Source organism: Corythoichthys intestinalis, chromosome 8, assembly GCF_030265065.1.
Source record: "Corythoichthys intestinalis isolate RoL2023-P3 chromosome 8, ASM3026506v1, whole genome shotgun sequence".
Lineage (NCBI taxonomy): Eukaryota > Metazoa > Chordata > Actinopteri > Syngnathiformes > Syngnathidae > Corythoichthys > Corythoichthys intestinalis.
The window spans coordinates 45,291,005-45,316,761 of record NC_080402.1 but is presented as its reverse complement, the minus strand read 5'-3'; the positions used below and the strand labels follow the sequence as shown (position 1 = coordinate 45,316,761).

Here is a 25,757-nt window from a genome sequence, read left to right as displayed (position 1 = left end):
TTGCTTGTGCCTTTTGTGTCCAGGATGAGTCCAAGCCGCCGTATTCGTATGCTCAGTTGATTGTTCAGGCCATTTCCTCAGCGCCCGACAAGCAGCTGACACTCAGCGGCATCTACGCTCACATCACTAAACACTACCCCTACTACCGCACTGCAGACAAGGGCTGGCAGGTGGGTGCTGCAATCTACACACACCTCAGCACGATGTTTAACTTTAGTAGTTTTTTTTAGGCTTTTAAAATCTGCCATCTAGCAAACTAATACGCTATGTTATGTCAAATGGATATGTTTGCAATACATATACAGGGAGTCCTTGGTTTACGATGTCCTCGACCTATGATGATTCAGTTTTATGACGCCCATGCCTTATCCACCACAGCGCCATAGTTTCTGCATAGCTCGTGCATAGCGCTCGTCTGTGTGTGTGTACTGGGAGGATATTTTTGCCCTCCTTTTTTCACATTATGGCACCAAAGAGGAAAGCTGGGTCCAAAAGAAAAGCGATTACCATGGAAACAAAGCTTCATATCATTAAAAGAATGGACAAAGGAGAGACACTGACGAATGTTGATAAAGACGTATACTGCGTTCTAAGAGTGTGACAATATCTCAATACAGCGATACATCGTGATATTTTGCAACCCGATCGGTTATCGATATGCTTCCGCCAACTATCAATACTTTTATTTGACATATTGGCCATTGGATGCTGTGAACTGCTCAATGTTTGTTGAGCAATTCCTTGGCAGTCCACTAGGGGCGCTCAAGAGTGGCAGTGAAGGTAAAGTGCGCACAAGTTGTCTAGAGAAGAAGAGAGGAAGCTCCAAGTTGGTTGAAAAAAATAAAAAAGCTTCGTGGGAACGTTGGAGGAAAAAGTGACAAAAATATTGCTACAAATCACATGTGGACACACTTTAGATTTTACACCAACAAGAAAGGAAGTAAGTTGATCAAGGACTTTGCTGTATGCAAGAATTGTCTAACAAAAATAAGGTTCACTGAGAGCTGGTGACGAAGTGGACACGGATTTCTTCACTGCTTCGCTTTCATCACTTGAGGTAAGAAAGTTTTGCAATGGAATTGATTTTTTAACTTACATGTATTATTTTGCTGGCATTTGGTGTTGAGTGATATAAAATAAACCAGGACCCTAAACTGGATGAAAATGAATATCGAACAAGCCTACATGAATTTACTGATTTATTTGATATTATTTGAGAACCACTTTGCATCTATTTTACTACACTAACTGTTATTACTGCCATTTTGATGCAATAAGCTATAAAAATGGTTTGAATAGCTTCCAAGATATATGAGGTGACGTGCATGATAATTAATGTAGTCTACATATTAAAAATAGGTAATTATTGCATTTTTAATTTCTATACATTCAATTCATATTTTTTTAATTCACTCAATACTTCCAACACACACACAAAAAAAAAAAAAATCAGGATTTCAACTCAAAAGCTATTAAGTAACTAATATTTTTGTTTTATTTTGTTGTTTTTAAGGTGAGGAAAGAGTCTGACATCTCAAATGCTGAAGCAGATGGTGGAAGTGGTCAAACCAATGCTTTTGGCAACAAAGGTCATATACGAAAAAAAGACCCACCAATTATATCATTGCCCCACTCCAAGCTCAACTGCTGACTGACACCTACAGCACTGTTATTTTTTTTTTTTCTAAAGATTTAAAACTTTAAATTAAGGCTGCCATTCATCATGATCTCTCCAAGAGATATCAGTGGTTGGGATTTGTTTCCTCTACATGTGCAGGTACACAATTTGCAGTAGATTCATATTTGACAGCAATGTTGCACAGAAAAGGTGTCACTGTTTAATAAATGACTTAAACAGTACTTTTTCTATTTTGAGATATCCTTTTTTTCCTTTCAACAGTTATATCGTAGAATATAATGTATCAAATTTCTGACCAATATACATCGATAATCGCTGTATTGTGAGATAATCGTTATCGTGAGCATTGTATTGCGAATCGTATCGTATCGTGAAGTGCCCTGAGGTTCCCACTCCTACTGCGTTCAGACTAAAGTTAAACCTTCCCGCGAAAATGTCTTGCTCGTCACTGAAAGCAGTTTTGTCGCAAACAGTTGAAGTCAGTGAGACTTTCATGTAACATAAAAATAAGGACAGTAATGTAACAATCTGGTTGCATGTTGTTGTGTTGAGTGGTGTTTTTTTGGGGTATACCTAAACACTCCGTGTGTCTGACTGGAGTGAGAAAGGAATGGGTGGCTGGAGCAAGAAGGCGGTAATGGTTTCGTTTTGTTTGCGTTACATTAGTCATGTTTTTGCTTTCGGTTCCAAATAAAAACCATTTAAAACTCTCCATCCATCTCTCGGCAGTAATGGTAAGTACAGCATTGTATGTTTGTATTTTTATGTATTTTTGTTGTTTTATATGAAGTATTTTGACATAAATTATGACTTAAGCAGTGAAATCCTATTTATGCGGAAATTTGGGTTGCGTCGGCAGCATAGGAACGGAAATGTTTGTAACTTGAGTACTCCATGTATGTTATAATAGTAGATATCAGTATGGTGGCACCTACAAGGCTCTCAGCATTGACGATACTGTAGTTTATATGTGGTATATAATACGTATATATATATATAATATATATGTGTATATATATATATATATATATATATATAAAGTATATATATATATATATACAGTATATATATATATATATATATATATACAGTATATGTTAAGGGTGTAACGGTACATGTAATAGTATTGAACCGTTTCGGTACGTGGTGCTCCATTCGGAACGGACGCGTACCGAACGAGTTCCTGACGTAATATAAGCCTTACTTTTCGAGGCTGTGAGTCGATTGGGTTACAGTTTCTTTGTGTAGATTATATTTACTCCGTCTTCTCTACCATAAAGAGGACCAACACGGTAGGACAGTATCACCAAGAAACGTCAATGACGCGACAACGTCGCCGCCGCGAGAACGCAGTGAAACGCGGGCGTTAGAGTCAATAAGCCAATGCAAACCAGTCGCAGTGCAGCCGCGTGTTAGATGCGTCCCAGAAGCGGCTCAACGTGACGCACGCGAAAAGAATGGCAGAGTTTATTATTTGACGCGAGACGGGGCCCTCCTGCGCCAATACTACTGTACTACCGGTAGCTTGGATCGGGCGGAAGTCACTCGTGTAAAAATACAGTGGATCCGGTCGATTTTCAAACTATGCAATCATAACCAACTTTTTGAGTCCATCAGATCTCTTGAGTGGTAGATCGGGGCACAGTTGACTTGTCTTTGTTGATTTACTGCTGTCTTCTCTGCTATAATAATAACCAACATGGCCCCGTGTTCAATACAAAACCCTCCTACCACAACAAAACAAGTAGGCACTAATATTCACATAGGAAATAAAGTTATACAAGATAAAATATACAATATAAATGAATACATCACATTTGTAAAATATAAACACATTGTAAAAAAAAATAATAGCCCATTTAAATGAAATAAATTGAAATGAGCTAAAACACCAGTAATTAAATTAAATAATAAGACTAATACACACATCCTGCTTACTCAATTTATTAATTTCTGTGTGGCGCTTTAACTTGAGAAAATCCACCAATAAAGCTTTTGAAAACTGTTCATAAGAAAAAAAATGTTTCATTGAGGCATTTCATTTGTAAAATACATGTTAAAATCTTACAAGTCATTAGGATTGATTTTCTCTTAAGCACAGAACTTTTTTCCTTCTTTCTTTCAGAAAGAAAGCTGACCAATACGCGGGGTCTGAAAGGCAAATTGTTGGATTATCTTTAAATACCCGCTACTTTTTAAGCAGAATTCTAGCTTTGTATAGGCCAATGTTCATATTGTTGGGGAAAAAAAAAACAAAAACACAAAAGTGTGTAATGAACAACTAGCTCATTTATATTTTGCATTTTGTTTTCTTACTGTACTGAAAATGAACCGAACCGTGACCTCAAAACCGAGGTATGTACTGAACCGAGATTTTTGTGTACCGTTACACCCCCTAATATTTACATATATACAGTGCCTTGCAAAAGTATTCGGCCCCCTTGAATCTTGCAACCTTTCGCCACATTTCAGGCTTCAAACATAAAGATATGAATTTTAATTTTTTTGTCAAGAATCAACAACAAGTGGGACACAGTCGTGAAGTGGAACAACATTTATTGGATAATTTAAACTTTTTTAACAAATTAAAAACTGAAAAGTGGGGCGTGCAATATTATTCGGCCCCCTTGCGTTAATACTTTGTAGCGCCACCTTTTGCTCCAATTACAGCTGCAAGTCGCTTGGGGTATGTTTCTATCAGTTTTGCACATCGAGAGACTGACATTCTTGCCCATTCTTCCTTGCAAAAATGCTCGAGCTCAGTGAGGTTGGATGGAGAGTGTTTGTGAACAGCAGTCTTCAGCCCTGTCCACAGATTCTCGATTGGATTCAGGTCTGGACTTTGACTTGGCCATTCTAACACCTGGATACATTTATTTTTGAACCATTCCATTGTAGATTTGGCTTTATGTTTTGGATCATTGTCCTGTTGGAAGATAAATCTCCGTCCCAGTCTCAGGTCTTGTGCAGATACCAACAGGTTTTCTTCCAGAATGTTCCTGTATTTGGCTGCATCCATCTTCCCGTCAATTTTAACCATCTTCCCTGTCCCTGCTGAAGAAAAGCAGATCCAAACCATGATGCTGCCACCACCATGTTTGACAGTGGGGATGGTGTGTTCAGGGTGATGAGCTGTGTTGCTTTTACGCCAAACATATCGTTTTTCATTGTGGCCAAAAAGTTCAATTTTGGTTTAATCTGACCAGAGCACCTTCTTCCACATGTTTGGTGTGTCTCCCAGGTGGCTTGTGGCAAACTTTAAACGAGACTTTATATGGATATCTTTGAGAAATGGCTTTCTTCTTGCCACTCTTCCATAAAGGCCAGATTTGTGCAGTGTACGACTGATTGTTGTCCTATGGACAGACTCTCCCACCTCAGCTGTAGATCTCTGCAGTTCATCCAGAGTGATCATGGGCCTCTTGGCTGCATCTCTGATCAGTTTTCTCCTTGTTTGAGAAGAAAGTTTGGAAGGACGGCCGGGTCTTGGTAGATTCGCAGTGGTCAGATGCTCCTTCCATTTCAATATGATGGCTTGCACAGTGCTCCTTGAGATGTTTAAAGCTTGGGAAATCTTTATGTATCCAAATCCGGCTTTAAACTTCTCCACAACAGTATCTCGGACCTGCCTGGTGTGTTCCTTGGTTTTCATAATGCTCTCTGCACTTTAAACAGAACCCTGAGACTATCACAGAGCAGGTGCATTTATACGGAGACTTGATTACACACAGGTGGATTCTATTTATCATCATCGGTCATTTAGGACAACATTGGATCATTCAGAGATCCTCACTGAACTTCTGGAGTGAGTTTGCTGCACTGAAAGTAAAGGGGCCGAATAATATTGCACGCCCCACTTTTCAGTTTTTTATTTGTTAAAAAAGTTTAAATTATCCAATAAATGTTGTTCCACTTCACGATTGTGTCCCACTTGTTGTTGATTCTTGACAAAAAAAATGAAATTTCATATCTTTATGTTTGAAGCCTGAAATGTGGCGAAAGGTTGCAAGATTCAAGGGGGCCGAATACTTTTGCAGGGCACTGTATGTATATATATATATATATATATATATATATATATATATATATATATGTATATATATATGTATTTATACTGTTTTGACATGTGCTCGTCCGTCAATGTTCATTTAAAATAGTTGGAAACCTTTATTCATTTATTTTTAGTCTTTTTTTTTTTTTAATTTTACAGACGAAAACATTTAAGTAAACGTCAATACTAGATGAAATTAGTCTTAACTTTTCATCAACAAAAAATAGACGATGATAAACACATTTTGAGATGACTAAAGTATGATTAAGACTGATAAGTATTTTCGTCCAAAAGACTTAAGAAAAAAATTAAAAGGGCTGCCAAAAACAACACTGATTTTCAAAGGGAAAAAATGCCTGTAATCTTACAAGCATTCAAAAAAATTATAAATGAAGTTTTAGATCTGAGGTTTAATTTCAGCTTGATTCATTCAAGTTTGAACTTTTTGGTGAAAGTTTGCATTTTTGTCTTCAGAACTCCATCCGACACAATCTGTCACTGAACCGCTACTTCCTTAAAGTGGCGCGCTCGCAGGACGAGCCAGGCAAAGGCAGCTTCTGGCGCGTGGACTCTGCCTCGGAAAGCAAGCTTGTGGAGCAAGCCTTCCGTAAGCGAAGGCAGAGGGGTGTGGCCTGCTTCCGGACCCCCTTCGGACCCCTCTCATCCCGGTAAGCGCTTCAAAACTGTTTGGGGCAAAAAAGTAGAATTCGATTTGTCCTGTTTTGATCGTATGATTGGAAATTGGACCTTATGTCATTTTCAGAGTTTCGGAATCAGATAACAAAAATTGGTTGTATTCATTTTGTTTGACGATAGTGATAAAATATTCCAAAATTACAAAGAACTTGTCAAGTTAAACAACAATATGTTAGTTTTATTTTAAAACAGGATTCATGCGAGGCATTAAAAAGCCATAAAAGTCATTGAATGGATTTTGTCAAAATTCCGGTGTTCTGACGAATGGGTATCCCGATCGAATTGATATCCAAAGCGCGACTGAGCATGTGCACGACAACCACGCGCCTCCATTTCATAGTGCCATTTGACCACTAAACTCTGTAAGCAATTACGTATATGCACGAAAGACGACATTAGAATATTGATAATATTGCGAGATAATAGCGTTAGGACGTTAACATTGCAGTAAACCTGTGGGTTGCCTGGGTTTTAATAGTGTTTATTGGTCAAGAAAAAATATTGACATTATAGCGGGAGTATCTAAATATTTAATATAATATCTAAATAGACGTTTCAAAACGTAAAGTAGATTCGTTCAACATTTGCTGATACCTGTAGAAACCCTGTAAAAATATACCGTTATGATTTTTTTCCCCCTCCTTTTGGTGGGCTGAGTGATTGTTTGTGATGTTTCCTTTCTGATGAATTAAAGTCTAAGTTGCCTTGTGAAAAATGGTTGTGATTGAATGGGTTGGGTTTTGCAATAAACACAACAAATGTATGCAATTACAGTATATACTGCTTTTGTGTGGCGGCGACTGCGACTCAGGACTCTGCTGTCACAGAACGAGGAAAACATGCACATCGTGTAGACCTTCTATTGACGATCAAGCTACAGAAATTTGGCTGAATACATAGGGATTCCTTCTAAAATATGTTGAACCCATTTATAAACTCGTCACAGTTTGGCTAAATTCACCAGCATTGCACATCATAAAATCAACAGTGAAACGCCTTACCTCAGCACTCCGAAGATGAGTAGGCTTGTGCTGAGTGAGAAATGGGTTACGTCTCATTGTCACCGATGTCAAATCTGCTCATCTACAGAACAGTTTGACTTAGAAAAATGACACTTAGGTGAGAAATTCTATACAGGTTACTCTCATTTTGATCTATTTTATGCATGCAACAACTTTTTAACAAATGGAAGTCCGCGGGACATCATCGTTAACTCCCCAAAAGTACAGTACAGTATTATATAAAATATAAAGGACAATCGGTATTAGAGGTGTGCAAAATTTCCGATTCTTAGATTATTCGCGATTCGGCCGTGGAAGATTCAAGAACGATTCACAAACATCCAAATTTCGATTATTGAAATATGCCAAGTAAAGCGGAAGTAAAACACACTCAGCGCGCCGCGCGGTCTTCGGGACACAATGAGGAACGGAGCGAGAGTAGCTAAACATCATGCTTCTCATTACCCGGCACCTCGGGTAATGCCAATGCTCAACTCACGGCTCTAGCTCAACTCATGCCACAAGATAAAAAAACACAACAACATACCTGACTTCTGCCGACAGCTGCTACAAAGTACATCCACATAATGTTACGGTGATATCATTTATATAGGACTAGATGCATTATAGATTCGGTAGCGTTAGCAGCACATCTACAGAAAGGTAGATGCGGGCTTTAGTAAACGGCCGCCATCTTAAAGCAGTACACTTCAAGGCTGTTGTAGCGAACCTTCCAAGCGAACCTAATTAACTTTTTATCTAAAATACTCCTAAATCGGTATAATATTGACTTGAATCTATCTTTAAAATAGTTTTAAAACTTTCACATGTCGAAAGTAGACAAAAGGGAAATTATGGAATAACGGGAGCAATTTTAACAACTTTAACGGTTGATTCACAACATTAAATTAATTGAATGTAGAGCTGTCCCGACTAGTCGACATAGTCGACGTCATCGATGACGTAAATCCGTCGACGAGCACAACATCCCGTCGACGGTTAATGAAGGGTTAAAAAAATATATGCGCGGAAAGTTCAGAATGTCGGATGCTCTGTATGCAATCGGGGAAAGCGGCACAAAGCCAAAAAAGCGCACCAGTGTCCAAAACATTGACTTATTTCAAAGAAACAAAGGAGGGTACACTCTTCTGTCCTGTCTCTTCAATGCCAAGCTTGGCTGCACGTCGGCCGTGAATAAACACCTCAAGCGCCGTCACCGTTTGTAATTTTTTTTTTTTTTTGTACACCAGAGGGTGCTGTCGCCTTACTAAATAATAATGTTTCATTGACATTGGGCCTATAAGTGAAGTGCTATTAGTATTGTTCTTAATGCTAACTGAAAGGTTTATTTCATGTTATGGTATAGAAAATTATATAAGGTTAAAAGGTCATAAATATATACAGTATATACAGTGATTGCACTCAAGGGAGAGATTGTCAATGATAAGGTAATAAATTAAGGTAAAGGCAATTCATATAGGCAATTCATTGATATATAAATAAGGTTTAAAAGGAAAAAGGTGAAAAGTTTTCGTTAATTTCTAATTGTGTTGTTTTATTTGTGTGCACCGTAGCTCTTACGGTGTGATTACATCAAGGATGGAATAAAAGTTGTAAACCATCAGTTTAAGAGACCATCTTTTCAATCGGGATGCTACACTAGTTAATTCTATCAGCATTTGAACTCATTGTTTATTTGTGATTTATTATTGTTATTTACGTGTTTATTTGTACTTTAATAAATAATTTAAGTGTTCCAGTATGTTTTTTTGTGAATTGATAAGCGTCAACAAAAATGTCATTGCTAAATTAGTAAACAAAAAAAAAAACAAACAAACAAACAAAAAAAATATATATATATATATATATATATTTTTTTTTCTCAATTATTAGATTAGTCGACTAATCGTAAAAATAGTCGGCTGACTAATCGGGAGAAAATTAGTCGTTTGGGACAGCCCTAATTGAATGTAGTTTAAAGCTGCTGATACAGAATGGGGACTGGAGTTTTTTTATTTACTGTTATTTTTGTATATTTGTTTACTGTTATATGTTAACTTGATACTGAAATAGTAGTTTGGTTTAGCCTGAGAGTATTTTTGAACAATTTTGGAACTAATGTACAAAACATTTTTTTTTTTTAAATGGGGGGGGTGCATCAATAATCGTTTTATAATTGAATCGGAGCCTCTGAATCGTAATCGTAATCGAATCGTTAGGTGCCCAAAGATTCCCAGCTCTAATCGGTATATGCGTTGTGTATACAGTAAGTCTTAGATAACCGTTTTGTTTGTTCTTCCTACTCTTCGCTGTCATTTGATTGGACAGGACAAAGTAAGTGTCTCTTCCTTTTCCGTTTTCATTGACGCGGTTGTCTCGATGTTGTTTGCTTTGTTTTTCCAGGAGTGCCCCCGCGTCACCCACCCACCAGGGACTGCTTTCTCCACCGTCTAGTGGGCTGCAAACCCCTGAATGTCTTAGTAGGGAGGGATCCCCCATCCCTCAAGACCACCACGAGCAACTTGCGCACAAACTGGCCGCTGTGCCGGAATATCGTTACACACAGAGTGCACCAGGTGAGCTGCTTTGTTGTTTAGAAAAGTTGATGAAATTATTGTTTATTTTGGTTACATTATTATTGGTTTTTGGGTTATATCAACAAAACAATTGGCTAAATTGCATAGCAAAAGTCCGCTAGCTTAAATGATATAAAAGGCAAATTTTTTTTTCTTTTGCATTGCTCTTAACAAATTGTTCAAACACATATTCCCACAAAAAAAAAACAAAAAAAAAAACGCTAAATATACCTCTAAACTAACATACAAATGCATAAAGAATCATATTGGCTCAAACAAAAACTTACGACCTTATGTTGAGCTTAACAGGGAGCAACTGGATCCAGCCATGTTCGATGAGTTCTGTCATATTCGCTGTTGTCACTGGAGGGCCGTGTATCCACCCAAATCAATTAAACCAAATGCAAACACTTTCAAAACAAGCCATCACAACGCCACTCTTAACTCCACGAATCCTTGAAGCAACAAAATTTGATTTGAATCTTTTATTAATCGAATTACTCGAGTTCATCGATTAATCCTTGCAGCACTATTTCTATCATTAAAAAATAACTTTCTACTATACCTAATAACAATTTCTCCCAAGAATGAGACTATTGTCAATGAATCACGACTTAATGTGGGAAAGTAACAGTTTATTCTGTGAAATAAAACGTTTTCTCTCATAATTTCCAATTATTTCATGACTCCAAACACTTTTATCTATTCTTCCCGACATAATGCTCTGAATTATGTACTTACAAAGCATAGCTGGCTAAGGATGTGTCACCCAAATTTCATATATTTTATGAAAAAATACGCATTATCTGTTAGGATTGTGACTTTGTTTTGTTGCGTGTTTTCGTAGGATCTCCGGTCGGCGCACAGCCCGTAATCATGGCGGCGCCTCCACACCCGGGTGCCGCCCTCAGCAAGGCCGTGGCCCTTATCCCTCGGGGCGGTGGCCAGGTCCACCTTCTCCAGAATCCCCCGCCGTCCTCCGTCACTATGTTGCGCGTGGTCTCTGGCGCCCCGCCCAACGGCTACTGTGCTCCGTCTTTGGTCACCACCGCATCGTGTGGTGGGGAGCTCAGAGGTAAGTCACAAAATGGATGATTGGCAGCAGGAGTAGGGTCAGAAGGCGGGTCAATATAAGCCAGAAATATTTTATTTCTGAATTATTACGACACAATACAATTTTAGACTCTCTCAACAGATAGGACTGCAAAAATATTATGACCATTTAATCGAACAAAATCAATTTCATTCACCCAATATTACAACTCTTATCTCCCCCAAAAATCGGACCACATAAATCTCCAACTAACACACAAAACTCCAATTTTATGACTTAATTCTATTGTTTCCTATCTATGAAAAAAACTGCATTTTTAACCATACTCTTATTTAAATAAATAAATAAATAAATAACTCCCCTCCAACAAAGGCTACATTTTCAGCAACATAAAAATACTGTATATGAAACAATGTCTTATAATTAGGGCTGTCAAACGATTAAAAATTTTAATCGAGTTAATTACAGCTCAAAAATTAATTAATCGTAATTAATCGCAATTAATCGCAATTCAAACCATCTATAAAATATGCCATATTTTTCTGTGAATTATATATATATTCTGTAAAATAAATTGTTGGAATGGAAAGATAAGACACAAGATGGATATATATATATACATTCAACATACGGTACATAAGGACTGTAGTGGGCATTTCAATCTACTGTCATTCAAATCTGTCTATGCTGTCCTCACTCCGAAGCGTCTACTTTTTCCAACGCTAGACAGCTAGTGAACGACGCCTTAATAATCAGACTTCTTCCTTTTTCATCTGATTTATTAATAAATTGGTCTCAAACCATTGTCCCCTTTAAAACTACAAAAAAAGTACACAAGCATTGCATTAGCAACAACGTTAGCTTAGCACGCTATACAGGTTAACTAAACATAAACAAAAAGCGTCTCATACAAAAAATATAACATTTCGCTTATTAACATAATATGTACATTCTTTACAACAACCATACTTACGGACAAATCTTGTCGAAGGATCATATAAGCACAACAGAGACGTCTTGCAGCCATATTGAACGAGAGGAGAAAACCAATAAACCATGTCGCAAAGCGACCACAAGTGTTCGCTGTTAGCACAAAAAGCCTTGCTGTAAAACTTACCAAAAGGCAGAATACTGTCTGAGCGGGACATGTGCGTTAATTGCGTCAAATATTTTAACGTGATTAATTAAAAAAATTAATTACCGCGCGTTAACGCGTTAATTTTGACAGCCCTACTTAAAATTCAATAGCTCGTAAATTGGGGCATTAAGCAGTGCTTTGTATGTGATGAAACTAACAAATGCAGGTGTTGATCTTTTGTCTGTTTCTGTGGCCGTCAGAAGCGCAGATGAATCGTGAGCTCGTCATTCAGACGACCGAGGGCCCCGCGCAGTCGGCCGATGCGCGCAACACGGCGCTGGGGCTGCATCAACTCGCCGTGCACCCTGTAACACACAACGGGAAGCTCGCTGCCGTCTCCACGGCAGCTGGCCTCGCCGCTTTCACTTCAGGTACATGTCACATTGGCTGGATTTTTGTTTGATTTTTAGCTGAGAAAATATAATTTTACTACACGTGCAGATTTCTGACTTCTGTTTTTGCCTGCCCATTTAATTTTCGTCTTAGTCTTTTGGACGAAAATACTTACTCTTTTTCATATTTTAGTGATTCTAAAATGTGTTTGTCTTCATCTAGTTTTTGTTGACAAAAATTATATTATAGGATTTTTTTTTTTTATTATGAATATTTTTCGTGTTTAAAATTCTAAATGTTTAGTCGAAAAATAAAGGTTTTCAACTATTTAGAATGAATATTGACAGACGAGCGCATATTGTAGCGTCTTAGAAAAATAGAAAGCCTTTATTTTCATTGTATAGAGTACAATGAGATTTAAAGGACAACAAAGACTACAACTTCGTGTTAATACACACTCGGCAGGAAGCCAGTACATTATTTTCAATCATTTAAACCCACCTGGACACCACAAATTGTATGGGAAAAAAAAAAAAAAAAAAAAGTTGAAGACAACGCTCACCATAGGTGATGCTAATGCTTATGCTAACATGAATGTTAAGCTAACGCTATGAGTTACATTTAGTGTGTGATGATCACTCAGCACAGACCTTTAAAGACAAAGGACATATTCACATCAGGAAAGTCCATAGTTCACTTTCTTTGGTCGCACCAAAACACATTTGGGCCAGACTTTTTTGATGCAGTTCCCTTTCACATTGCAATCTGAGCAGGCGACGAAGGATTTGACAACAACCCTTATGCATGTGCAAAAATCGTTCAAATGTTGGACAAAATGCTAACACGTTAAAATAAGGAAGTAAACAATCACAGCGCTCCCGAGTACTGCAAACGTGCTCACAATGATTTGTTTTATCCAATTACAAACATTTGTGGGAAAATTGGAGCATCAGAGGCCTTTGATGCCACGTTCATTATACATGGACAATGGACATTCCGCTCCTCATTGCGCCACGTTGAACCCAAACTCATATTAGCTGACGTACTGCTAATCAAAGACTGTGACGCTAACCCAGTACTTCTCAAATGGTGGGGCGCGCCCCCCCAGGGGGGCGCAGAGCGATGCCAGGGGGGGCGCGAGTGACCTCGGGGAACATGCTTTTTTTTTTTTTTTTTTTTTGCCGTACTAGAATAAAGTGTACTTGCACATCCACTCCGTGGGTGGCAGTGGCGCTCTCATTTTCAAAGTGCGTGCAGTATTTTTGAAGTAAGCAAGAGCACACGGAAGAGACTCATGCAGAGCTGGACTCACGCAGCGACCCACTGTCTTTCTCACGTGTCCGGCCGAGAAGTGCTGTTTTCGGCTTGGGATCGTCACGACCACCGCCCTCACCTACGGTTCTCCCTCGGCCGCCGAGAATGCGCTTTTTTCGGGCCGTTTGCCTTTGACTTTTAATATAGTGGGAAATGAGGAAAGACCACTGTTTACTGAGTCTAAAAATGATTATAGCGGAGAAGCCAAATCAGTTAAGACGCCACGTTTTTCAGCGAAAATGTGCCGAATATTGCCAATTGTCACAATCGTCCAGCTTTGTCAGTGTTATATCAGTAAACCAGTGAGCACTGTGGTGAATCAGCGAAAATAAAAACTTTCCTTCTGTCCAGAGACCTTTTTCCCCCCTTCTATTCAGTTTTGTTTTTTTTCGGTCAAATTTTTTGGCATGTTGTCCTGAAGAGTAAATGTTTCTAATCAATTTGAATTTGTTATTATTTACTGATTTTATTACATTTTATTTTTCAGTATCAAATGGTCAAAAATGTACCTTGAGTGTATTTTTACAGTTTGGATGTGACTTTTTTTTTTTTTTTTTTTTTTTTTTTAACTTCAGGCAAATTGATGCGCATTGTCTTTTCTGTTACAAGCAACACAATGTTAAAAAAGTTATACTTTATTATAAGTTGATCTATGTTACTTTTTTTCTTTAATAGAAAAAAAAGGACACAATGTTAGGCTGAGGCGTACTTATAATAGTAATATAGACGAATGATACTATTTACAGTGGCGGCAGAGAGTTGGGGGGGCGCGAAACATTTACGTCTTCCTTGGGGGGACGTAACAGAAAATAATTGAGAAGCACTGCGCTAACCAAACAACATTTCCGGTCAATACAAAAAGGTATGTGATTTCAGCTATAGTCCGCTCCACGGTCCACCTAGAAGCGAACAGAGACTCTGCGGTGAGGCCTCGGACCGGCAATTTTGTCTGCATCAGGGTTCGCTGGTGTGTATTCATACCAGCCCAAAAGGTGTGAACCATGAACTTTTTTTGGTATGGTGCGGAGTGCGGATCAAACGACAGGTGTGAATACGCCCTAAAGCAACATCGCATATGCACTGCTGGCCAAAAGTATTGGCATCCCTGCAATTTTGTCAGATACTGCTCAATTTCTCCCAGAAAATGATTGCAATTACAAATGCTTTGGTAGTATCTTCACTTATTTTGCTTGCAATGAAAAAACAAAAGAATATAGGGATTTTTAAAAAAATCATTTTACACAAAACTCAAAAAAATGGGCCAGACAAAAGTATTAGCAGCCTCAGCCTAATACTTGGTAGCACAACCTTTAGACGAAATAACTGCGAACAACCGCTTCCAGTATCCATCATTGAGTTTCTTGCAATGCCCTGCTGGAATTTTAGACCATTCCTCTTTGGCCAACTGCTCAAGGTCTCTTGAGATTTGAAGGGTTCCCTCTCCAAACTGCCATTTTCAGATCTCTCCACAAGTGTTGAATGGGATTCCGGTCTGGACTCATTGCTGGCCACTTTAGAACTCTCCAGTGCTTTCTCTCAAACCATTTACTAGTGCTTTTTGAAGTGTGTTTTGGCTCATTGTCCTGCTGAAAGACCCATGACCTCTGAGGGAGACCCAGCTTTCTCACACTGGGCCCTACCTTATGCTGCAAAATTTGTTGGTAGTCTTCAGACTTTATAATGCCATGCAGACGGTCAAGCAGTGCAGTGCCAGAGGTAGCAAAGCAACCCCAAAACATCAGGGAACCTCCGCCATTTTTGACTGTGGTGACTGTGTTCTTTTCTTTGAAGGCATCGTTTTTTTCCCTTGTAAACTCTTTTTATGTTGAAGCCTTTTCCCAAAAAGCTCTACTTTTGTCTCATCTGACCAGAGAACATTCTTCCAAAACGTTTTTGGCTTTCTCAGGTAGGTTTTGGCGAACTCCAGCCTGGCTTTTTTATGTGTCTGGGTCAGAAGTGGGGTCTTCCTGGGTATCCTACCATGGAGTCCCTTTTCATTCAGACACCGACGGATAGTACGGGTTGACACTGTTGTGGACTGCAGGACAGCTTGAACTTGTTTGGATGTTAGTTGAGGTTCTTTATCCACCATCCACACAATCTTTTGTTGAAATCTCTCGTCAATTTTTCTTTTCCGTCCACATCTAGGGAGCTTAGCCACAGTGCCACGGGCTTTACACTTATTGATGGCACAGTAGACACAGGTACATTTAGGCCTTTGTAGATGGACTTAGCCTTGAGATTGCCCATGCTTCCTCAAAGTTTTGCTTCTCAAGTCCTCAGACAGTTCTTTGGCCTTCTTTTCTCCATGCTCAATGTTGTACACACAAGGACACAGGACAAAGGTTGACTCAGCTTTAATCCACTTTAACTGGCTGCAAATGTGATTTACTTATGCCACCACCTGTTATGTGCCACAGGTAAGTAACAGGTGCTGTTTATTACACAAATTAGAAAGCATCAAGTGATTTTTCAAAGGGTGCCAATACTTTTGTCTGGCCCATTTTTGGAGTTTTGTGTAAAATGATAATTATTTTATTTTTGTTTTTCCATTCTCTTTTGTGTTTTTTTGTGTGTTTTTTTTATTGAAAGCAAAGTAAATGAAGAGCTTACTACCAAAACATCTGTAATTGCAATCATTTTCAGGGAGAAATTGAGCATTATCTAACAGAATTGCAGGGGTGCCAATACATTTGGCCAGCATTGTATTCTCTCTTGCCAAGATAAGAAAACAAATCTTACCATGTGTTGAAAAACAAGCAAGCTTGGAGCGCAGCCTAGCTTGAAGCACATCTTAACACCGGTGAGATTGAGGAGGTGGTGGCGCAGCACATCTCACATGAGTGACACAACCCAAACACTGCTAGGATGCAGGCTGACTAACTTCAGACACAGCACAATAAGAATATGTTACAAATTGTGAACAGTAACTTTAGCGCATTTTTGTCAAATTTTCGTCATGTCAGACGAACTGGCATTTGTCTTGTATTGTTTTGGTCTCCCAAGACACGTTTTTAGTTCGTTATTGTCTCGTCATCGTCATGAAAACAGTAGTTCGTCGTCAAAATATTTTCATTATCGTCATCAGAAAACCACAATAATTCTGACCTTATCTTCCATTACTTGTAGCATTTTTGCTCAATAAATATGAATAATTTACCATTACAACTTTCATCTTAAAATAATCAAACAATACTACTGTATGTAAATAGTCAATGGCTTTCCCGAAAAAGTGAGTCTTTAAAGCATTGATTAAATGATGAAATTTCAAGCAAATTATTTGCTTGAAAATGGTTAGATGGATGAACATTTCCATTGTATTATTTTTCAGTTATTTTTCTTTTTCTAACGTGGATGCATTTTAACCAGAGCCGTTTCTTCTTGTGGCCTTCAGGTCTAAGCAGTCCTCTCCAGATTCTGGCGACTCAGGCCTCCAGCTCCCCTCCAGTAGTGGTGAGTCATCCGCTTTCCGCCAAGCAACTCAGCACGGGCGGCGAACCTCAGGCCAAGCGGTCTAAGATAGATGACGGCGAAGCCACCGCCACCCAGCAACCTGTTATCGTCGCCATGATGCCACAAAGCTACGAGGCCAGGAAGTGAACCCCCTCCAAAAAAAATATGCCCGGAAAAAACACCTGAAGGGAATTTTATCATGAAAAGATCAGACTTTTAGAAAAGAAATTGAAGCAAACACTACTTGTGAACGTTTTTCTCGGGCAAAAATATGAGATGACTGAGTCGCCAAAGAGACGATGACCCATTTGCGACTATTGTCTCGGTTGACTAAATTGTAGCAATCGTTTTTAACCACTGAATTAAAACAGTGTGTTCATTCGTGATAAGTGATGGTTGTTGTCGAAAACCCTGAGCGGGGGTGTCCAAACATATTTCTTAAAGCAGGGGTTCCCAACCTATTCCACTAAGGCACACTGTGGGTGCAGGATTTCATTCTTACCAAACAAGATGACAACACTTTTTCCCCAATCTGGTGTTTTACAAGTGCAATCAGTTGATTGCAGTCAGGTGTGGCTTGTTTTAGCAGAAGCCTCATTGGTTCAACTGTCTCTGCTGGATCGGCTGGAACAAAAACCAGGACCCACAGTGTGCCTTGAGGACTGGGTTGAAAACCCCTGTCTTAAAGGACTGCTTTCAGAAATATTGAAGGATGCAAGGGCCAACTTGAAAATTTTCAACTTTTTTTTTGTTCAATACAACAGCAAAATATTTATCTCCATAGTGTACATCACTAATATTTTTACACACACAGTCTTTTCTGGACTATTAGTCACATTTTTTTTCTAGAGATGTCCCGATCACATATTTTTGCACCCGAGACTGAGTCACCTGATGTAGATTTTTTGGGGGTTTGCGATACATTGCAAATCTTGCGATATTATATTACGATATTAAAACTAGAAGAATTTTCACCGGATAACTTGAATAGCTTTGTTTGGGATAGGCCTGAACAATATTGGATGAATTAACATTATGGCCTTGGCAATATACCAGTATATTGCCAAGGCTCCACACCTACTTTTTGCATTGGTTGCCCTGGTGCGCATAATATTTTTTCTTCAGGTGCACCAGCACAAAATGTAGGCACACCCACATTTTTCATTGCATCACCTTTAACTCCATACTTTTAATCACTCACCATAACATTCATATAATTGATATGAGTAAGTCCACTCAAATTCTCACGCTTTTGACGCTCACACTGCCAAGAACAGCCTCTAGACAACGAAGATTGACTAAACCAGTGTTTTTCAACTGGTGTGCCAAGGCGCACGAGATCATCAGGTGTGCTGCGAGAAATTACTCGATATCACATTTCTTTTTTACGTCGTCAGGCGGAGTTGCAGTAGGAAGGAAGGGGTTGGTAGAAGGTTGCGGTCGTGTGCAGATGAGCGAGGTATTGCTCGTGTCGCGTTCAAGAACTGCTCGGATTTCTAGCCATCAGCCACCTTGTTGTCTGCAATAATGTGGACCCCGGCACGTCTACTGTACATCATTTGATTAGACTCATCAAGTGTCGATAATCACGAAAGTGTCCTTTCCATTTTATCCATATGGGACAAACATCAATCTTCCCCCTTTGTTTTATTCCAACAAATTGTCGAGGACAGCAAGGTGGCTGATGACTAGAAATCTGAGCAGTTCTAGAAAGCGATCGAACAGCGCCATGATGCCAAGCAAGCTTAAATGTGATCTCCAAATGAAACACTGATCGCTTCTAAACAAGTCGATGGACTATTTTGTTTGCCTTCATGGAAACGGAGAAAAAGGCAACTTTTTTTAGAAAAACCACAAAGGTAAATGAGAAAGCCCTTAGAACCGTGGGGTAGAGACATTAATACTACCTGCCTGCAAAACCATTGTCAGCGAGATGCTCGGCCCTGATGCGGTTAAAGACGTTGCTAAAGTCCCCCTGTCTGATAATTCTGAGCTATTCAAGCCTAACTGCTATAGAAACAAAAACATGGACTGAGAGTTGTTGAAGAAGATACCTGCAAGGATATCAGCTTTGTGTTCATCTAAACAGGCTCAAGTTTCATACTGAGTACCGTAATTTTCGCACTATAAGGCACACCTGACTATAAGCTGCCCCCCACCACATTTGACACGAAAACTGTATTCGTTCATAGATAAGCCGCACTTGACTATAAGCCGCAGCTGTCCTCACCATATAATGAGATGTTTACACGAAAAATGTCAACCGGTAACACTTTATTTGACATCGGCATCATAAGACTGTCATAAGACCAAATGAACCACCGTGAAGCTTTCAACCAATCTGCTTTAGAGCTTCATTGCGTCAAGAAGCTTCACTTTGGCCATGACTGTTTTCTTGGGGGAGAAAGTCAACCTCTGCTGCCACCTGCTGTCAACATTGTTGTGGTCCAACATGCCTCTTAGCATGCATAGCAGCGCTACAGATGTCAATAACAAATCAAAATTCATGCTCTGTGCTAATTATTTCTTCAGTTACTGTTCTAGTTGTTTCGTCAATTTCTAGTTATGGAATTTGGTAACACATTATTTGACAGTGGCGCCATAACACTGTCATAAGACCATCATAATTAGGACATGACATTATCATGGGCCAATGCGCATGATACAACAAATAAGCTGCACTTAAAGCCATAGGATTCAAATGAGGGAAAAAAGTAGCAGCTTATAGTCCAAAATTACGGTAAGTATAAATATTGCGATTTTTTAATTATTATTAAATATACTGTACATAAAGTAACTTTGGAACATTTTTGGTTTGTGGTGTACCGTAAGATTTTTTTCCAATGTAAAAACGTGCCATGACTCAGAAAAGGTTGAAAAACACTGGATTAAACGATTGTTAACACATTTGTGCCTTTGATCGTAGAGCAACAGAGCCTTCTCTCACCAGATCAAAGCTACAAACCTGTCAATCATCGTTGACTTTAAGTAGCAAACTCGGCTGTACTGCTGACCAAGAAAAGCAGCAGGAGGGAGAGTGAGAGGTTGTACGAGCATGAAGTAGAAAAACATATATATAATACATATAATACACATATATAATGTATTTTTTAAATTAAAAACTCGATCATTTTCACTCAATTCCAGTCCTCTGAAAAATGGCACGATCAGGCACGATTTCCGATCATGTGAACGGACCGGGACATACCTAGTTTTTTTTTTCCCCCCTCTGACAGCAGCAAGATTGTTATGTTGTGTTGTTTAGGCTATACTAGTTATCAGAAATGCTGTTAATATGTTAACTGATGCCTATTTAGCCTGTTGTTCTCCATTTTACCATTATGACTTTAACATAATATTGTTTCTTCTTTGTTTCTAATAAATTAAAAATACGACTTATTCAATATTCTATGGCTGGTGCGATGTATACTCAAGTGTGAAAACAATTTACAGTATTATATATATATATATATATATATATATATATATATATATACATATATGTATATATTAGTGCTGTCAAACTTATCGCGTTAACGAGCGGTTAATTATTTTTTCTTAATCACGTTACAATAAACAACAACAAAATATTTGACGCATTTAACGCATGTGCGGAATGACCCGCTCATGCTTTGCCTCAAACAGATTACAATGACGCACTTGAGAGCTAAGAGGCAGAGAAAGGTGTCTTGTTTTGTGCTTTTTCTTGACAAAGGTAAACCACACTTGACGTGCTGGCACTTTGTTTCTTTATTAGCACATTCAGCTTCAACATTAACACAGCTTACAGCTCTCAGCAGGTCGTAACTCTAACTCACTCCTGCATCATGTGAGTAAATCGCATTGGCGCTGCGTTCACTTCAGGGTGCCTCGGATCATTCTATATCAGAATACTACAAAAGGCGAGACACAGGCGTTCATTGGACCGCGCCGTTTATTGGCATAAGCTTCGGCAACTCCTTCACAACAAACATAAGTATCATTCAGTGAAAGCACAACAAAAATGATATTACTATCTCTCAAAAGAAATAATGTTCATAGAAAGAAAAGCACTTCAATCTGTATTAATGAAGCCCTATTCTCACACAGTTAAACAACAGTGCAAAGAGAACTGGGATTCCCAATCAAAATAGCAATGCAAAATACACATAAAACTAACTCAGACTTTGTTCAAACGCTATTCAAACATTTCGTTTAGTTCAACAAATACACTGGATGGCAAAATTTAGTCACAATATACAAACTATCAGAGGTCGCATACGTTGTGAAGCCAGCACTCAAATGACGTATAAGGCGCACCTGAGGATAAGCCGCACCATCACATTTTACGCAAAAGTAGTATTTAATCATATACTGTATAAGTCAAACTGGACTAAAACCAAAAGTTATACTCTTTCAGTGCCATTGATGATCAAAGATGTCGAATCGTATTGCTTTTAAAAACTAAATTCTCTTGAAATGAGATTATCACTTGTAGACGTCCCATCCATTTGAAGTGGGAAGGTGGTAGTGAATGAACGAGTCATTCACTGCCACCTTCCCACTTCAAATGGATTGGGACGTCTAGCATATGGAAGTAGATTTGTGTCTTCATTATTCACTCAAAAAAAAAAAAAAGATGCGTGATTGAAGCAACTTTTTCTGGGATTGAATGATTTAGACACAAATGTCCTACCCATAATATGGCCCAAACACAAAAAAGATTGTTTCAATCAAAACAGTTTCAATGAAAAACTAAGCGTTCATATGCAAATTTCTGAGTCTCAAATATTTTTTCGCATTCAAAAACGTTTTTCTATGATTTTTAAAAAATTTTGATTAAAGTGATTTTTCTTTTGAAAATGTTTTTTTATGTTTGAAGCAACTTATTTTTTGATTGAATAATAAAGACACAAATGTCCTAGCCAAAATGTATCTCAAATGCAAAACTACATTACTTCAATCAAAAAAAAAAATCTCAAAGAAAATGTTTTTTAAATGCATTTTTTTGTTTGTTTCAAATTTATTTTTACATTCAAACACATTTTTTTGATTGATGTGACTTTTTTTAATTTATTTTTTTATGAAAATATATATTTTGATTGAAGCAACTTTTTTTGGGGATTGAATAATAAAGACACAAATCTACCTCCATACAAGTACAGTCAATGGCAGCCAATGAGTTATCAAGAAAAGTGCAAAAATATTATAGGCGGAGTTTGACTTTTGGGGCAGGGGGGGCACAACATGTTGATGACCCCGAAACGCAGTGTCAGCAATAAAATAAACTTCGAAGAATATTTATAATAATAAGTTGAAAATGAGTGGGTTTTTTTTGTTTTTTTCCCATCATTTTTGAGGGGAATTCATATCAGGCTGCTTAGGACAGCTATGATTTTCGCCAAGATCGTCATCCATTGAATATGGTACGCCCGCCGGTGGTGACTCTGTTGTACAATTAGAGTCTTTAGTGGGGCAAATTGAAACTCCGCTGACCATTTTGGTGGTGCTCTCTGGCGTTTCATGGTCCACATTTTTAATCCGTGATTCTTCTCAATAGTTGTTCGGTCCTCACGTGGTTTTGGCTAACCAAAGCGAATCACCGATCTGTTTGAAAAATAATTTCGACCCATTATAAAAATATATATCTTTTGCTCATTTCATTCATTTTTGTTGTTGGGTGTATTGCTTTAGAACTTTTATGGACAATATTTTACCAGAAAACTCTTAATTTTAAAATCATATGCAGGAAAGTCAATTACATGCAATTACACTTTTCAGCCACTGGGGGGAAGGGCATGCCGCCCTTACCCCTCCCCCCCAAACTCCGCGTATGAAAAATATCCTCCATTACTAGAGGTGTGCATCGGCACTGCCCTCACGATTCGATTCAATTACGATTCGGAAGGCCACGATTCGATTCGATTCAGAGGGTCACTGTTCAATTCGGCAATACATCGCGATGCATTAAAGCCTGGGATGCATTAAAATTCTAAAGCAAAGCATATATTTCGTTAATCATGAGCAACACAAGCGGTCAGACATTAAACAACTTTTTATTGGCTCTGGTTGAAGTCAAATGAAAATAATTTCATGTATATATATATTATAAAAAATAAATAAATAAATAATTTTTTTAAAAAAAAACAGAATTAGTGCTTTGAATGAGACCAGGGCTTTCTCTTTTTTTTTTTTAACACAGTAGCAGCCTTTCAGACAGTGCAACATCTGAAGTCCTGTGCAAAATCAGTAATAACAGTCACTGTATTTTAGTCACAACGACCCATCAATAAAAATATTCAAGTAAATATTAAAGAAAACGACGAAGAAAATATTGTAGTGCAGCTCTTCTTTATCGCAATATCAATCCAGGGATCAGTTCAGTTGCAAACAAAACATCAACTAAATTGCAATGTAGAACAAAAGTAAAATGTAGGCCTAGCCCACTATATATGTGCAATAGAGGTTAGATTGGGCCTAAAAAATCCAACCCGACACGGCCCGGCCCGTTTTTTTTATTTTTTATTTGTTGGAGTGACGCGGAAAAAAAACGCAGCAGCAGCAATTTATTTTCATTTCTTCGAGTTGACAGAAAAAACACAAGTGTTCTTAATGTTTAAATAGTCTACATATTTTTATGGTCATTATAAAAGCATTTACACAAGCATTTTTTTTTAAATAATTTATTAGTCGGCGGCGCGGCGGCCCGACCCGACCCAAACGTGAATGCTTAACATTTTGGGCCCAAGATCTAACCTCTAAGAGATAGGACATAACATGACAATGGCTGAAGCGGAGAAAGAGGGAGCGAGAAATATTATTGATGCACCTAAGACATTGAAAGCAGACATCTGGAGACATTTGGGCTTCTACGAGGTTGGTGGGAAACTTGACCAGAGTTATGCGTGTGTAAAAAATGAAACATGAGAATAATAATACAAATTGGGAAACCAAATCCGTTGCATCACCGGAATTGCGCAGGGAAGATTTTTGAATGTACTTATATGTTTTAAAATGCGCTGAATCAATTCGGCTTGTTGCCCACATCGAATCGAATCGTCCATGCCCCGCATTGGGATTCATCCCTGCATCAATTATTGTTGACACCGCTATCCATTACTATCAAGAATAGTGCAAAATAAAAGTTACACCATTGACAACACATTTCTAGTGAACTTTGGTCATGCAAAAACAGATGAATAAGAGTATCGATACTTTTGCAATTAAATCGTATCTGGATACAACATATCAGTTTTTATATTTTTGACAACTCTGCTTAAACATACAGCTCATTGGCATGTAAAAATCTATATAAAAACTGCACTGGACTATAAACCGCCGGGATTACAGTGGATGAAAAAAGTAGTGGTTTATAGTCTGATAACTGTGCTAAATACAGTATTTATACGAATTACAGTATGTGCATTTTTTGGACCCACAGTTGACCAAATCTTTCGATGTTACTCTGGACCATCATTATTGCCCATGTTTTCTGTCACTTACAACAGGGCTGATTCCTTTATTTTCATTAACTTAAAATGTCTCTTAATTGTATGATATTTATTCAAGCCTGCGTGTATTTTTAACGTGGAGTTTTTGTTCATTCTCCACTCTGTTTTTTTTTTCTTTGCATGTTTGTGTGCCAGATTGAACCACACATTTTATAACTCCACTGATAGCAGTTTTTAGAAAATTAAGATTTAGAAAGTTTGGCTAGGTTGAAATTCCTTTTCAACAAAAAAGGTCTCCTCAAATATCAAGCTATATTGTCTTTATATTAAAATGGTTGGCAGAAATGGGTGCATTTTCATCAGCTTCTAAGATTACCTTCTCAATATATACCTGTACATTACAGGAGCAGAAGTACTTACACCCCTTGTGATTTTGCAAGTTCACCCCCTTAGAAAATAGGTAGAGGTCTGAAATGTCAATCATAGATGCATTTCCACTCATAGAGACGTAATCTAAATATTTTGGAACTCACATTGTATGATTTTTAAAATAATTTATTTGTAATACTGGGGTTCATAAGTATTTGTACCCCTGAGAATCAGCAATAATTATGACAGTCAAAGAGTTGACAGTCTACCTTAAAAAAAATTCCACCTTTACCCCATGAGTAACCACCCACCCACCACCCGTTTGAGCTCATTATTGTCACCTTTGCACCCCACGGTCAGTCATAACTAACATCCAACTGCTATCGTAGGCCAGCCTAGAGAGCTTTTGAATGACACCAGAGAAAAAAAATGTGCTCCACAAAGCTGGAAAAGGCTATGGGAAAATTCGAAAGCAGCTTGGAGAAAATAAATCAACATTTGCAGCAATTGTTAGAAAATGGAAAAAGCTAAACATGACTAATAATCTACCTCATAGGGCATCAATCATGATGAGAAAAGTGAAGTTTCAGCCGAAAACTACATGGCAGGAGCTAGTCAATGACCTGAAGAGAGCTGGATGCACAGTTTCAAAGGCTACTGTCAGTAAAACACTTCGGTGCAATGGTTTAAAATCATGCATTGC

The 25,757-nt window shown here is 38.2% G+C and overlaps 1 protein-coding gene across 1 annotated transcript in view; it reads left to right on the top strand.

The window, feature by feature from the left end:
* foxk1 (forkhead box K1) overlaps positions 1–20,654 on the top strand; it is a 40,074-nt gene extending 19,420 nt beyond the window's left edge. Inside the window, exons 4-9 of the mRNA XM_057843258.1 lie at positions 24–170; positions 6,165–6,358; positions 9,791–9,963; positions 10,811–11,038; positions 12,356–12,526; positions 17,197–20,654. Coding sequence (XP_057699241.1) covers positions 24–170; positions 6,165–6,358; positions 9,791–9,963; positions 10,811–11,038; positions 12,356–12,526; positions 17,197–17,402 — 1,119 coding nt within the window. The 3' untranslated portion in view covers positions 17,403–20,654. The remainder of the gene's footprint in view (positions 1–23; positions 171–6,164; positions 6,359–9,790; positions 9,964–10,810; positions 11,039–12,355; positions 12,527–17,196) is intronic.
* Positions 20,655–25,757: the final 5,103 nt, after the last annotated feature.